This window comes from Austrofundulus limnaeus, unplaced genomic scaffold (genome assembly GCF_001266775.1).
Source record: "Austrofundulus limnaeus strain Quisiro unplaced genomic scaffold, Austrofundulus_limnaeus-1.0 Scaffold22, whole genome shotgun sequence".
Lineage (NCBI taxonomy): Eukaryota > Metazoa > Chordata > Actinopteri > Cyprinodontiformes > Rivulidae > Austrofundulus > Austrofundulus limnaeus.
Genome location: NW_013952424.1, coordinates 2,924,338 through 2,938,206, shown reverse-complemented (window position 1 = coordinate 2,938,206; position 13,869 = coordinate 2,924,338). Strand labels below are relative to the sequence as shown.

At 39.0% G+C, this 13,869-nt stretch overlaps 1 protein-coding gene across 1 annotated transcript; it reads left to right on the top strand.

The window, feature by feature from the left end:
* Nucleotides 1–1,191: 1,191 nt before the first annotated feature.
* mybpc1 (myosin binding protein C1) lies at nucleotides 1,192–13,492 on the top strand (the record flags this gene model as incomplete). The annotated part of the gene is given in 8 exon segments (XM_014004242.1): nucleotides 1,192–1,299; nucleotides 1,424–1,454; nucleotides 5,820–5,846; nucleotides 7,911–7,982; nucleotides 9,463–9,663; nucleotides 12,367–12,408; nucleotides 12,912–12,953; nucleotides 13,382–13,492. Coding segments are annotated over 7 exon segments (517 nt in total), but the record flags the coding sequence as incomplete, so codon positions are not given.
* Between the last annotated feature and the right edge of the window lie 377 nt (nucleotides 13,493–13,869).

Genomic DNA, 13,869 nt, shown 5'->3' with positions numbered 1-13,869 from the left:
TGAAGCCAACCCAATTCAAGTTGGCCACCAAATCTAATCAAACACAGCAAACACACAAATGAACAAAATACAGTATTGAACTAACATTTGATCTGGCATAGCTGAGTCATCCTATTGGAGTGCTAACAGAATGCAAAAGGTCTTTCTTTAAAACCATGGCATGCAAGGCAGCATGTGATTTGTGTTTCTTTGAGAAGTGAGAAGTGGTTCTCAGTTTACCTGGATAAATAAAGGTTAAACAAAAAAAAGAGCACATATGTGAAACTCAATGTCTGTGGGCCGAATGTGGTCTGACGCTAATTTTATGAGGCCCACGAGAGTTTCAAAGACATATGTCTTAAAACATGCATATGCTGCTATAAAACCAGCATTGGTCATAAACCATATCTCCCATAATGCATTTAGATTAGTTTCCCTTTCAAAACGATGGTATCCCACTACTAGGTGGAGGTGCACAGGGCACAAAGTAACCTGCAAAACTGTCAGTGTAAAATATCCACTTTGTCGCATTTTTGCCAGCTATTTCAGCGTTCGCAAGACAACCTATTAAAACACTTTTTTGTGCACGCAATACTGCATAGAGCTCAATTACAGTTTGTTAGTGGTGTTCAGCCATGGCAATGAGAGGAGGAACCTGACACTTTGTGTTTAGTGTAAGTTAAACAAGAACCGTTGAAGTTAATCGCGACAATTTTTTTAAGGCCAAAAAGTTCATGTGGCCCTTTCACTGAGGGCCACATAAGCATCATGGTGGGCCATAATGCTTATGTGGCCCTCAGTTAAACAGAGTTTGACAACCCTGCTTTAAAGAAGAATGCCTTCAGTCTCCAACATTGTTTAAACTGCTTTTGGAGACAATCTTAAATACTTAAAATCAGATTAAAGTTACCAAAACACATTTCCCCAAGAGAAAAAGTGGAATAATAATTTTTGCTATATGGGTTAACAAGAGTAACTAAAATATAGATGCTAATGCACAATGCACAGAACAAAAATAATCATGTAATTTTCTTGCAAAGAACATACAGTATTATTTTCAAATTGAAGTAAAAAACAGAAACACAAAAAACACTTTTTTTTCTTAAGTCAGTCATTGATTTGATGCTGCTGTAGTTGTAGCAAAGAGCTTCATCACAGGGAGGAGGAGCATGCCACCTCTCAATATAAGCCCTAAAAGCCAGTCGCCCCCCTGGATCTGTCACTGGACCTCCTTTTCTCCCCCTCGAACATTTCCAAACCTTGCGTCCTCCTTCACTGTGGTGCGAGGGATCCAAGAGTTGTTTTTCCAGCTGCAGTCTTGTAATTATCATCCATCTGTCCCTCTTGGACTGAGAGGGCTTCAACACCTTCAAGTCCCACTCATCTGACTGTATCTACTGCACCTCCTGACTCCCTAACAGTTTTTTGTTGTTGTTTTTGCCAGCGGCTCAAGATGCCAGAGCCAACTAAAAAAGGTAGGATTTTTTGTCAGCAGTGAYGTCAAAGCATGCAAAAATAATGAACCAACCATCTGATGCAATGATTTTTGTTTATGGAATTAAGTGATTACTAGGCACAAAAAGGCCTAAATGAAAGAGTGGAGAAGTGTGATATGGTTCCATGTCTAGAAATTTTATTTATATTAACGTYTTCAACCAAGGGGAGCAGATCCATCAATTTGAGGTTTGCCTGCCAGCTTTTACACAGGAATCCTCAAAGTGACTTTGACAGTGGCATTGTATTACTGAACCATGCATGTCTCTGCCATCTTGAGTGCAAGGGAATCTAGGGGGTCTATGGATGGAGGGTATTATTGTCTGAGGGGTATGCACAACAGATGCATCCAACTGGAAAAAGACGAGACGATGAAGAGGCATGGCGATGAGCCGGACATAAGCAAACATCTTCTGAAGGATGATGCAATTACAATGAAGCAAAGCCATTCAAGGATAAATCCTCCAAATGCCTTTGTGATGACTGAAGCAGCAAAGCAGGAATAGCCTTTGTTGACCTCAGAGATCATCCTCCTCCCCCGCCCAGAACCTCGGCCCAACCTTTAACCTAACACAGCATCTTAACCGATCCTTTGTCCCGCCCTCACACTGAACCTCTCTTTCAGGACATAACATCTCTCATTTGTACCATCATGTCTATCAATACTCTAATCTGCTTGTGTCTGTCATTACAATATGATATTACACTTTGGCTCCTCATTAAGTCAGCTGTTGTCCACTCAGACATGTCCATGTAGAGGAACTACATTGTCCTTTGGATGAGAGGATCCAAGTTTTTAATATCCATCTGAGGACCCGACTCTAGACACAGACATTTGCACCTTGTGGAGACACAATTACAACTTCTAGCAATATTTTTTTCCTTTCTATTAAAAGGTTTTAGCTTTTTTTTCCCTTTTCTTTACCAAAGTAAAGCTTTAAGCAGCACCAACACACGGTCAATTGGCAACATATTTGTAAACTCCACCTTATCCACGAAACAAATTTAGTTCACGTTCTCTTTGGGTCGTTAATGCTTTAGAAAATGTTTATGAAGCGACGTGGCATCTTGAATGAAGCACAGGTGCCCTTACGATGTTCATCCACTGCCATAAACATCCCTGATCCCGCCCAGAGACAAAGCTATGACTAAATAGAAACAGCAGATTCCTGCCTGCTGCAAACACTACCCATAAATAGCGTCCAAACCAGCAGATAAATGAGTGGAAAAGTATTGTTCTTTAAATGAGCCTGAACAGCTGAAGAAGAGGGGGGAGGGGGTGCCGTTTTGGTCATCCTGCTCTCAAGCCTTAAAACGGTTGAATTGATGGACTCAGGAGTCGTGTGTGGGCCTTTCGGGAATTGGATTCTTGTCCCTGGAATAGTTCAGAATGAGCAGACTTTTAATCCYCGTGCCTTGTTCTCTGCCATCTCCCTCCACTGCTGCCCAACCCCTCCTCTTCCTCCTCTTCTTCTGTTTGTGCCTCGCACCAAAACAGCCATCGCCCAGCCACTTTCCATTCAGGACGGAYGGCTTAGAGGACAGGCACCTCCCCGTTAAACCCCTGCCCCCTCTTCCCACAGATCCCCCAGGACTGTCCTCGCTGTTTACAACTTTAGARTCCTGATGGCATTAAGGCACGCGTCTTCACCTCATCATATTTATTATCACCAGTCTGTCACTCGCCCGCAACTCTGCCCTCTGAAAATGTTTTGTGTTGTGAAACACAACACTATAAATCAAACTTGCTGTAAAAAGGTGAGGCCTGTCAGCAGCTAATTGTCACCAAGCTTCAGCTCTCACATGSAACATTCACATCAACCAAGGAAATCAAGGAAAATAAAACAAAAAAAATGTTTTGTAGTTTGAGAGCATCATAAAGGTTTATTTAAGGAAATAATGAGGCTGCTGGCAATTTGACTCTCGTTTGAGCCACGGTGAGCCGTTCTGTCTACAAGCCAGCAGAGACAACAGCTGCACATACCTGCCGCCCAGTCAGCTGCACTGAAATCCTCAGAGGTAAAACAAAACCTTTCTCCACTCTCATTATCTGAACGGCGACAGGGCGGAGAGCGGACGTGGCTCGCGCTCGGGWGGGTGATGTGACCCTGCAGGATTGTGGTCCAGCGGCCAGCAGCACATTGTTTTGAAGTGAGGTGGGAGTCCGGCTACCTTTGATAAGCCGATGGGAGTCATTACAAGTAAATGCAAACAGTTTAAAGCTGAGAAAATAGCAACTAGTCAAGTTGCTAAATAATTATTTCCACACGTTCAGTTTGCTCCCAATCAAGAAGACATTTTCATTACTCCTCTTTGTCCCTAACGATCCTGCTTCTAATAGCTTTGTCCTGASCTCAGTGTCGCTTTCAGGTTATTTCTGTTAACAGGCAGGCTTGGCTCAGATTACACTGGTTAATGTAGGTAGTTAGTCTGGACAAAAATTACATGATTATTTTTGCTCTAATCTAATAGATTGTGCATTAGCGTCTATATTTCAGTTACTTCTGTTAACCTGCATAGCAAAACTCTACGTTTTGTTGAGAAGACAAAAATAAATCATAAGTCAACGATATTTAATTATAGATAAAATTGAATAAAGTAATTATATTATTAAATAAAATAAAAATATTGATTTTTAAAAAACGATATTGTATCGATTTTCTTTCTTTTATTATCAATGCACCTCCCAACCTTTAGGGGGCAGTAAAATTATGCATGATCCTCGTTCAAATCAAGAAACAGTCAGCTGCAAGTGAAAAACATGAGTAGTGAAATGGCCAGCAGTATTCTGGAAGCACCTTCATCCTTAAAAGCAGATATTTGGACACATTTTGTTTTTCATAATTATAATTATCATTTACTAATATTTTGCTGGTTTTGTGGAGTCAGAGGCATTGAGCAAAAAGTATGGTATCGATATTGAAGGTGAATAAAGATGCACTGTATCGAGAATCATGCTGGATCATGAGCTCTATATTGAAAATCGTATCAAATCGCCATGTCCTAGGTGGTACCCAGCCCTAGTATTTAATGTATTCTGCAAGTATTATCTAACCATGTTTGCAACCTTATTTTGCTCCAGCTGTACTTTTTAAGTTCTGTTTAGGCAATTTCATTCACATTAATCTTTCTTCCATTTAATGTACCCAAACCTGCAAACAGGTCTGGACACTTACGGCTTTCATTATATATATATATAAATATATATACACATATTTAGCATCATATAACAACCTATATAACATTATCTTTTGGAGGTTGAATACCCTAAAAAGACACCACTTGACTTTAACTATACTAAAAAAATATACACAATTACAGAACTCTTCATTTATGATTTGTGCAATAATATAGTTGTTTACTGTGTTGCAATTATAGTTCTAATTTGTCGTTTTTATATATGACAAGAAAAACACTGGAGCATTAAAGCAAAACTAATTAACCTCAAATTTGGATCTCACTGCACTGTGCTTACCGGAATGTATACTTAGCACAAAAAGACAGTACATTTGTTCCGGTTGTTTCTTTGTTGTAACAATGCTTCTGGGAATAAATCTTATACCATTGGAAAGTGTGTATTTGTAAAAAAAAAAAACACGCATTTGTGGGATGAGCAGTAGAGCTGAGTATGTGGGTTGTGCACAAGGATAATTTGCTAAATCTTCTCTGCTAAGCAGCTTATTTAGCTGTTGTTATTGACTCTTGTTTTGAGCTTCTGGTATCCCCAGGAGCTGCCAATCATGTACCCAAGATTTATTGCCAAGAAGCATACAAGAAAGAAAAAATCTAACAAACACAAATTGTCTTACTTTTGGTGCTACATTTAGCTAGTGACTCAAAATTGCATGAAAATCCGCAAATTTTTTGTAGCTGTTTCATTAAATTTGGAGTATTTGCTACCAAATGATCAGCAGGCTGTGCCGCCGCATTAAGGATTACTACTTTTTAATTTGCATCTTTTTACACAAGGACAGAGAGAGGTTTAATGAGTACAAAACAAAACAAAACATTAAACAACATTATTGCTGAAACCTGTATGCATTCACCCAAATACGCTTCACAAAAGCACAACCACCGTTCATTTTCACAAGTCTCGACGAGGCAGAGGGCAAACAAATGCAGCATCAGGGAGGTGTCTTTTATAATCAGTTAATTCTGCATGATGTCTAAGCATGAGGAGAGTGTCATCCAGCACAAAGAYAATCTGCTTCAAACAGATATCAATAAAGTCAGGTCATCATGTTGCAATAGAAAAATCAAACAGGTGATAATTCTGATTGCATTAAAGACATGCCACAAGAAGTCTTACTGCCGGGTTTGATATTGTTTTGTTTATCTTTCTGCAGACGAGACGACAAATGGTCAGCCAGAAGGTGAGTTTGCATCTTATCCCCCTGTCACCTCACAGTCTGGCAGATTAGAGCTGACCATAATGAACAATCCTCTAGAGTTTGGTTAAAAAACTGACATCATGATAAACTGCGTAAATTTACACATGAAACACTTGTTAAAAGAAAACCGCATGGACAGAAGGCACAGGTGACTTGAAAATGTGCGACCTTTCCAAAATGTGGCGTAAAAGTGTGAACACGAACACGCGGGAGCGTCAACACGGAGCTGAAAGGAGCAGTATGGGCGAGCTGCTGCCTTTTTGGGGCGATCTGTGACAAAGCTGTCAGCATCTTTTACATTCCTCGCGCACGCCAGCTGATCCCTCTTTGTTGATTCAGCTGACGCCACCCCCCCCTTCCCACAACGCCCTCCCATGTGAGCTTGTTGTTGGCATGGAACTGGCTTTTAGCAGGCGCAGGGGTTGACCTTGGAGCTGCAGCATCTTGAGGCTCGCAGAGAGCTCCAACTAAAAATAATCCTGGGAAAAGTTCATWTTTATCATTTCTTTTTGCTAGCTTGAGGAGCTTTATTCTTTTTCTAACTACTCAAAAAAAATGCAGTTTAACAACAATGATCTATTTCAATAATTATGATCTATTTCAATCAGGTAATATCAGTTTGAAACCAAAAATGGTTTTATTCACATCTGAGTTATGTTTTTACTAAAAAAAAAAAACTTATATGATGAAAACACTTATAAAAATCACATTTAGTTAGGTTAAGGCCTTAATCCAGTTAGTGTCAGAAAGGCTTAAAAAGAAATATTTTTTACAGCACAACTGGTAGACTTTTTTTTTAGTTAACCAGGAAGGAAAGGAACATAAAACCATGATTTATTTTGTCACTTCCTGCTTGTTTTCAGACAATAATAAGAAACAGCTTATAATTAAAAAATATATAATCTTTGCAATTTGATACTGTGATGTGGCAATACAGTGAAGCTGCTGGTAGGTGTAAATTCAGCTCCAAAATGGGGCTGAAAAATTAATTATATCTATATTAGATGTATTTCAGGTAGGGCTGCCACAAACGATTATTTTTATAATCGATTAATCACCGATTATTTTTTCGATTAGTCGACTAATCGGATCATACATTAATTGAATAAAAAACATACAGCTTATCACACCAGAATGCAGYTGCTATTATATAGCCATGGTTAGATGTTAGCTATATGCTAACTAAAAATAATTGCTGTGAAAGGCAAGTTCTGCTCTGCAGATATTGCACAGGTTTCTCTTTCATTTTCTTAAAATGATCCCACACTTTTAAGCTACATTGCTGGGTAGCCATGATACCAGAGCCTGTCTGTATAATGTCTTGTGACGTCCACGGCCTACCCCAGTTATCACTACTGTGCATGTGTGTCAAGGACAGAAAGGTAGATGTGGCAGTGGAAGGTGTCAAAGCAGTCTGGAGAGAAAAACAAAGTAAAGAACAAAAAAAAAATTATTAAATTAGTCATCGATTATTTTAATTATCGATTAGTCATCGACTAATCGACTAATCGTGGCAGCCCTAATTTCAGGTAAAAAATTCTGGCTGCTTTACGATGTCCTTGGCGATCTTATAAAAATATTGAACAAGCTGACAGCATTAATCAGATTGTTTCACTCTAAAAAACTGTTTTCCTAAACCCAAATTTTTAAAATTAGTTTTCAGTGGAAAAAAATTTAATCACAATTTCAAAGAAACTAAATAATTATCAAGTAGAAAAGCTCAAGTTTAGTAGTGTGTGTTGTTCCTGTTAAGCAAACTAATACATTTTTAAGTTGAAAATGTTACTTTCACAGTACAATGCTCCTCAATATGTTTGAAATGTGCTGAAGTGTGTGTGGCTACTTGCAGGTAAGGTGAGTGTTCAAAGAGCGGTGTGTGTGTGTGTGTGTGTGTGTGTGTGTGTGTGTGTGTGTGTGTGTGTGTGTGTGTGTGTGTGTGTGTGTGAACGAGAGAGAGGCTGGAAGATGCTGAAGCTTTATGCTCATTAAATGAAGCTGCTCCATCCACCATCCATCCATATATATTTATATTTGTCACATGTTCAGAAGGGGTTGCCCCWGACAGTAACAGTGCCCCAACCCTACCTGAGATATCCCTGGAGGTTTCTCCCCCACCAGGTGGGTAACCCTGAGCCCCCTCCTTCACCCCCACCCCCTCCCTCACTCGTCCCCAGAATGCGATGCATCTCTGCACATCCCGCTCACATCACGTGTTTCTTGTTTTGCTTTGTCGTGTGCCATCACGTTTTGTTTTTAATCYACTCCGAGAGGCCTGGAACTTTGCACTTCCCTTTGCACTGGATGATCGCACAGAACCTTAATTAGGTTAGACACAGCCAAAGAACTCATTGACGGCGCACAAATGTCCCTGCTCTGCACTTGCCTTGGCACGTGGCGCTGTTAGTCACTGAAACAACGGCTTTTTCCTGTAATGCTGATACTGAGTCATCAATAGGAGGTATATAAAGAGGGATTTGGGAAAGATGGGTAACTTTCTGGACTCAAGTCAAAATGCACCACTCTAAATAATTGATAAAACCAAACAGATCACTTGAGACCACAAATCCCTGCCTCCTTGATCACAGTACAGTGTATATATGCAAAGACCACATCGATGTTTTAAAATTATACTAAGACAAAGATTGCACCAAAAGGGATAATTTTTTAATGAACTTACATTAGGTGAATTTGGCTATTATTTTCCTCTCAMGTTGATATAAATAAAGTAGTTTTCCCTCATATATGTTGCTTTTGATTTATCTGAAATGTTGGAATTAGGATCTGAGAGCATTYGACCATTTCCTGCATTTTACTTGCAAGTTGGAAAACCACTGGTTTTTGCCAACTGTTAAAAGGGGACATATCATGCAAAATCCATTTTTTTAGCCATTAAATGCAGCCRTTAAAGAGACAGCACCAAAGCGAGTCGCTATCAGACGCACCTCAGAAGGGGTACAAGAGGGTCTTTTGAAGCTACGATAACAAGGAATTCAAACCAAAGCATTGCAGTTTGACTTTATATGGACCCCAACTGAATGATTTAAATGTGAAAAAAGAAGTATTTAAAAGCATGATATGTCTCCTTTAACCTGGTTTATAGCTACAGTACTATTAGCAATACAAGCTAATACCAGCAAATAATTTGTTGCACAAGCTGAAATTAGTCAGCAGTTTAATGAAATACAAACGGACMAAAGTGCAAACAAATATTAATTTCTTCATCTATAAACACTTTATGTGTGTGGAAATCATCTTTTATTCTGAAGTCRGGGAGGTGAAAAACCTCATATATGAAACTTCAATTTTAAGAATAATTCCAGTGGATTTTTCCAACTTGAAAGACAATTTCAGAGTACAAACGGAATGCRCTCAAAGCCCTTTAGCTTCTTTTTGTTTTTCCCCAGTCTGGTAAAGCAAATTTTAATCTATTGTACCTGTACAGACTAACTGTTAAAGACACAATTATGTAGAGCGTAAACATTGCTGTGGTCTTTAGCTATTTATACAAACGTCCCCTGAACAAGCATCGTCTTGTCAGGGTGCCTGTGTTTGTGCTCAGTCCTTGCTGCCCCAGCTTGGCACTTTGTCTGCTATACAGAGACGGTAGGAGAGGGGACTGATGGGAAGAAACCAGAGCCCTCGGGGCCTGAGCCACTGCAGGCTGGGGTGGCTCAGGAACCAAAACTCAGCGACAATGGTTCAAACCAACCAGAGCCTAGTGGGGTTGGGGTGAACGAGCAAGCCGAGTCCACTAACTCTCCTGTAAAAGACGAAGGCTCTTGCTCTCCCCCACCACCTGGTAAGTACGTTTCTTCAGTATGAATCAATCCCATGTCTCTTTCAGTGAAACTGCATGGCTTTACCATTCAAGGTCTTCAGATCAAACCATTAATTTTACATGATCTAAACCTACATTTACAGACAGACTGAAGCTTATTGTCACGAAAAAACTGCTCTGGGGTTCACTCATGCTGACTGATGTCTGTCACGCATTTATATGCTCTTTGTTGCTCCTTGGCTTTTAACTGCACGCAAAAATATAAGAATAACCAAATGGAGATAAAGGTTCAGTCCAAACTGTTGGTTTGCTAGATATTTTTACAAAAAATATCTCAGTTGGGTTAACAGTTGTTGTGAGCTGCTGTTAAATACATTCAATCTAAATGAACTGAAGTTACTGACRGTTTCCTTAACTTACGCATTTTTGACAATTTATTCTGCTTTCATGYTTTGTGTGCACATCAGCTGTTGAGAATTGCTTGTGCTTTTGTTGTTGAGAACCTTGCAGCGCTGATGTGAATCTTAAGCTGTGCACAGCTTTGTCTTTTCGTTATATCACCCATTTTAAAGTTGGTCTTTTTTATTTGACGTAAACAGGTTTTTCACCCTCCCTCTCGAACCTTCGTCTTCTCTGCTCAAAACACAAACATTACTGTCCTCCTTCCGAGTGCAATTGAAGAAATTTATTGRGGTTGTTTACTACTGACTTTTAAGGACACTACACATTGAATAGTCTTTTATTAGGTGAACAGTAATACAGTTTTATAATGTGGTTATTTCTGATTGAATTGATGATTTTATGTAKGTACATGCCTGAACACAAATTCAACACATAACTAATTGTTGATCGTCATAAGAGTAGAGTATTATTATTGTCTGGAGGCGTGACTCTTTTGAGAGTAGAGGCCCCCTTCCTGATGACATAATGAAGTAGGCGGGGTCATGCCTCGAAGYGCTCTGTTATATTCAATKGTCTTCYTGGTTTTCGGTCTGAATGCCGCTCAATAAACGAGGCTTTCAGCAGAGCGCYCTTGGTTTTGTATGATCTCTTTATTATTCTTTTCCATGCATTATTATTTTGGACATATAAAACAGATAATATCCAGTCAGTTTTATGAATGTGACCAAAAYATCTTTCACGTAGGCAACCAAAGACTCCCTCGGAAGTGAGTAGAGGGGGAGTCATTTTGTATGAGTTTAGCTCACATACAYAGAAAATCTCACTGCAGCTTGGAACTCTGCATGTTTTGAACAGCATCTAGGCCAAGATGTTAAATGTCTTTATTCATCTAACAAACAAATAAACAAGTGTTTAGGATTTGCCATGTCCTGGATTGCTGAAAAACTACAGAAACATTTTGTCCTGAACTTTGGAAAATTAGCAATAATCTAAAAGCCCACAAAAGCTGTGCTTTACTTATGGCCATGAAAACAACCAAAATGGTGACAAATAGACAAAAAGGTAACATATCTGAAAGAAAATATACAGAAGACCATGATTTAACTCAAATTTAGACAAGATCAAAGACGATTTCTCTCTTTACTGAACTATAATAAGGCAAATGTTACTTGTGTTTTATCTGCTGCCATCAGATGTCTTCAGAATTCTTTACCCATTTTCTCATCTAGCCCTCACCATAAACCACAATACTCTTACTGGGAGGTGAAACTTATGATGGCTCAGGAACCATGTGATCCAAGCTACATCTGCTTTATGAGATTTACACAACCTCCACAAACTGCAGAACAGATTAGAATGCTTTGAAGAAGTACTCATGCCCCTTGAACATATAGTTTACTCCGATTTTATGTTGAACATTGAGTAGCTCATAATTAGGAAGTGGAAGGAAAATGATACTTKGTTTTAAAAATCTTAAACTTTGAAGCTGTAACGTTTATGTGGCATGTCTACACCAGCTTTTCTTATTTTGAGACTACAATTATTCGGACTATTTTTCTTTGCAAAATAAACTTAAGCTCAGTCAAATTGGATGGAAAACATCTGTGAAAGCAATCTTTRGGCCTTTCCATAGGTTCTCAGTTAAATTTAGGTCAGACTTTGACCTAAACCTGCATGTTTCGAGTCATTGCCTAAACAAGTTTTCTACCGGGACCTATATTTAGCTCCAGCCATCTTAGCATAAACTCTGACCAGCTTCCCTKTCTCTGCTGAAGAGAAGCAACCCCACAGCATGATGTTGCCACCRCMATTTRRTTTGGCCCTCTATTTCCTGGACAAGAACAGCCAGTAATTAATACAACTAATTAGATGCACTGAATTTTAGTCTGGGGTATTGGTGTAAAGAAGGATAAATGGAATCTTCATTTCACAATTTTGTGCTACTTTATGTTGATCTATCACAAAAAAATTCACAGTAAAATATTTTAAAGTGTGTTATTGAAACYTGACAAAATGAGGATAACTTTAAGGGGTATGAACACTTTTTCCAAACACATAASAATAATTCAATCCATTTGCACATTTTGCATCCAAATAAAGCACCAGTTTGCCCTGTGATTACAAACTGGCTCTAATAAAACAAACTTTTTCACTTTTGTTTAGGCTTTAAAAGAATCAAAAGTGGATTGGTTTGTAAATTGTAACTAGATTTGCTAATGAATGACAAAGTAGCTCTTTTAGCCTTTTGATGCATCATTTGTTCAACTATTTAGAGTGGTTTAATGTTTCCTGATTAAACTGTAACTGTGCTTTTTTCCACAGAAAATGGCAATACAATCAAGAAATTGTCAATTGACCTGCCTAGTAAGGTTCCTCCGTTAAACCCCAGCATTGTTTCAGTTCCTCTGACCAAAGTAGCAGCCTAATATAATTAAAAATTACCCAGTGTCTGAATGTAGAAAACATGCTGAAGACATGTTTAATTTAGGTATGTTGTGTGTTTAGACCTTAATTTTTTTTCAAAACTGCAAAAGACGGAAAGTAATTTCTAACCCATTAATAAATAATTTCTTTTAATTGCAATTTTTGGATGCTCATAAATTATTATTATTATTATTTGTATTGTGTACACATAACTGGCACSTCATGAAATCAAACATTATGGAATTTTAATTGTAAGGATCAATCCACAACTATTGACCCCATGAGGACCTTTAATTCAGACGTTTGACTCAGAATTCCCTACATCACTGCTTGCACATCTTTAACTGCTTGCTGGTTTCATGTTTCACCAAGTGTGTGCTTGCTTCAGTGGACTTTACAGTACTATTTCTTACAATATGCTGTAAATTTCTCTCTTTGTTCAGATGATAGTGCCCCTGTGCCAACCATGGGGAGAAAAGACTCAGGTAACGCAACAGTAAAAGGGAAAAAAATTAGTGCACTTTGTGCCAAATTCCTCCGGTCCTTCTCACCCGTGGAACATGACGGGACTATTAGAAAACCCTGAATTTTGTATTTTCTGTTAGAAAAATGAATAAGGAAAAGTTAAGAAACAAAATGTTTTATATTAGGTTACAAAAAACCCTGTGCACACGAGTCTAACATTTGTTGCCACGCTTTCCATGTTGCAAAGAGCTGAAACTCTGCCGCTGTGTGAGGTGTGACTGCTGAGAGTGTGGAAAAGGTTTAAATGTGTTTGTGAAACTTTGTTGAAACATCAGCTGTAAGGTGAAAGGTGGGCGTCATGACTCTTCATTGTATTATTATTATTTTGGGGGGACAAAGTGACAGAAGAGAGTTCTGTGTTATGAATTTGTTTCTCCTCACGGACCAGTGTGGTCTCTGGGAGAGGGCCAGGCTCCAGAGGACGTGGACAAGCCGATTGACAACCCACCCCTGTCCACGCTGCTGATAGAGAGACCCCAGAGTGGAACTGTCCCTGTGGGTGAGTGACAATTGCCCCTTTTCCACTAGTGTCACTTAGTGTAGTGTCGGTACGGTTCGGTACAGTTCCAAGCCATTTCCATTAGGCCAGATTCACGGAACCGGCACTTTTTTAGTACCTACTTCATTGTGGTTCCAACCGGCCCCAGCTGACACCAAAATGTGATGTCAGAACACTGTTCGTCACTGATTGGCTAATTTTTTGCAAATGTTTAAAATTTCAAAAGTTATTCATCAAATGGGTTTCCATCTCTCATTTTGCCCATTATTTTTTTTTTTCAAAATACCTAAAAACCACCTCCACCAACCGCCCAAAACACACTCATTGGAACCGGACTGGAACATCAGTGGAAAACCAACCGGTCCGACCCGTACCTA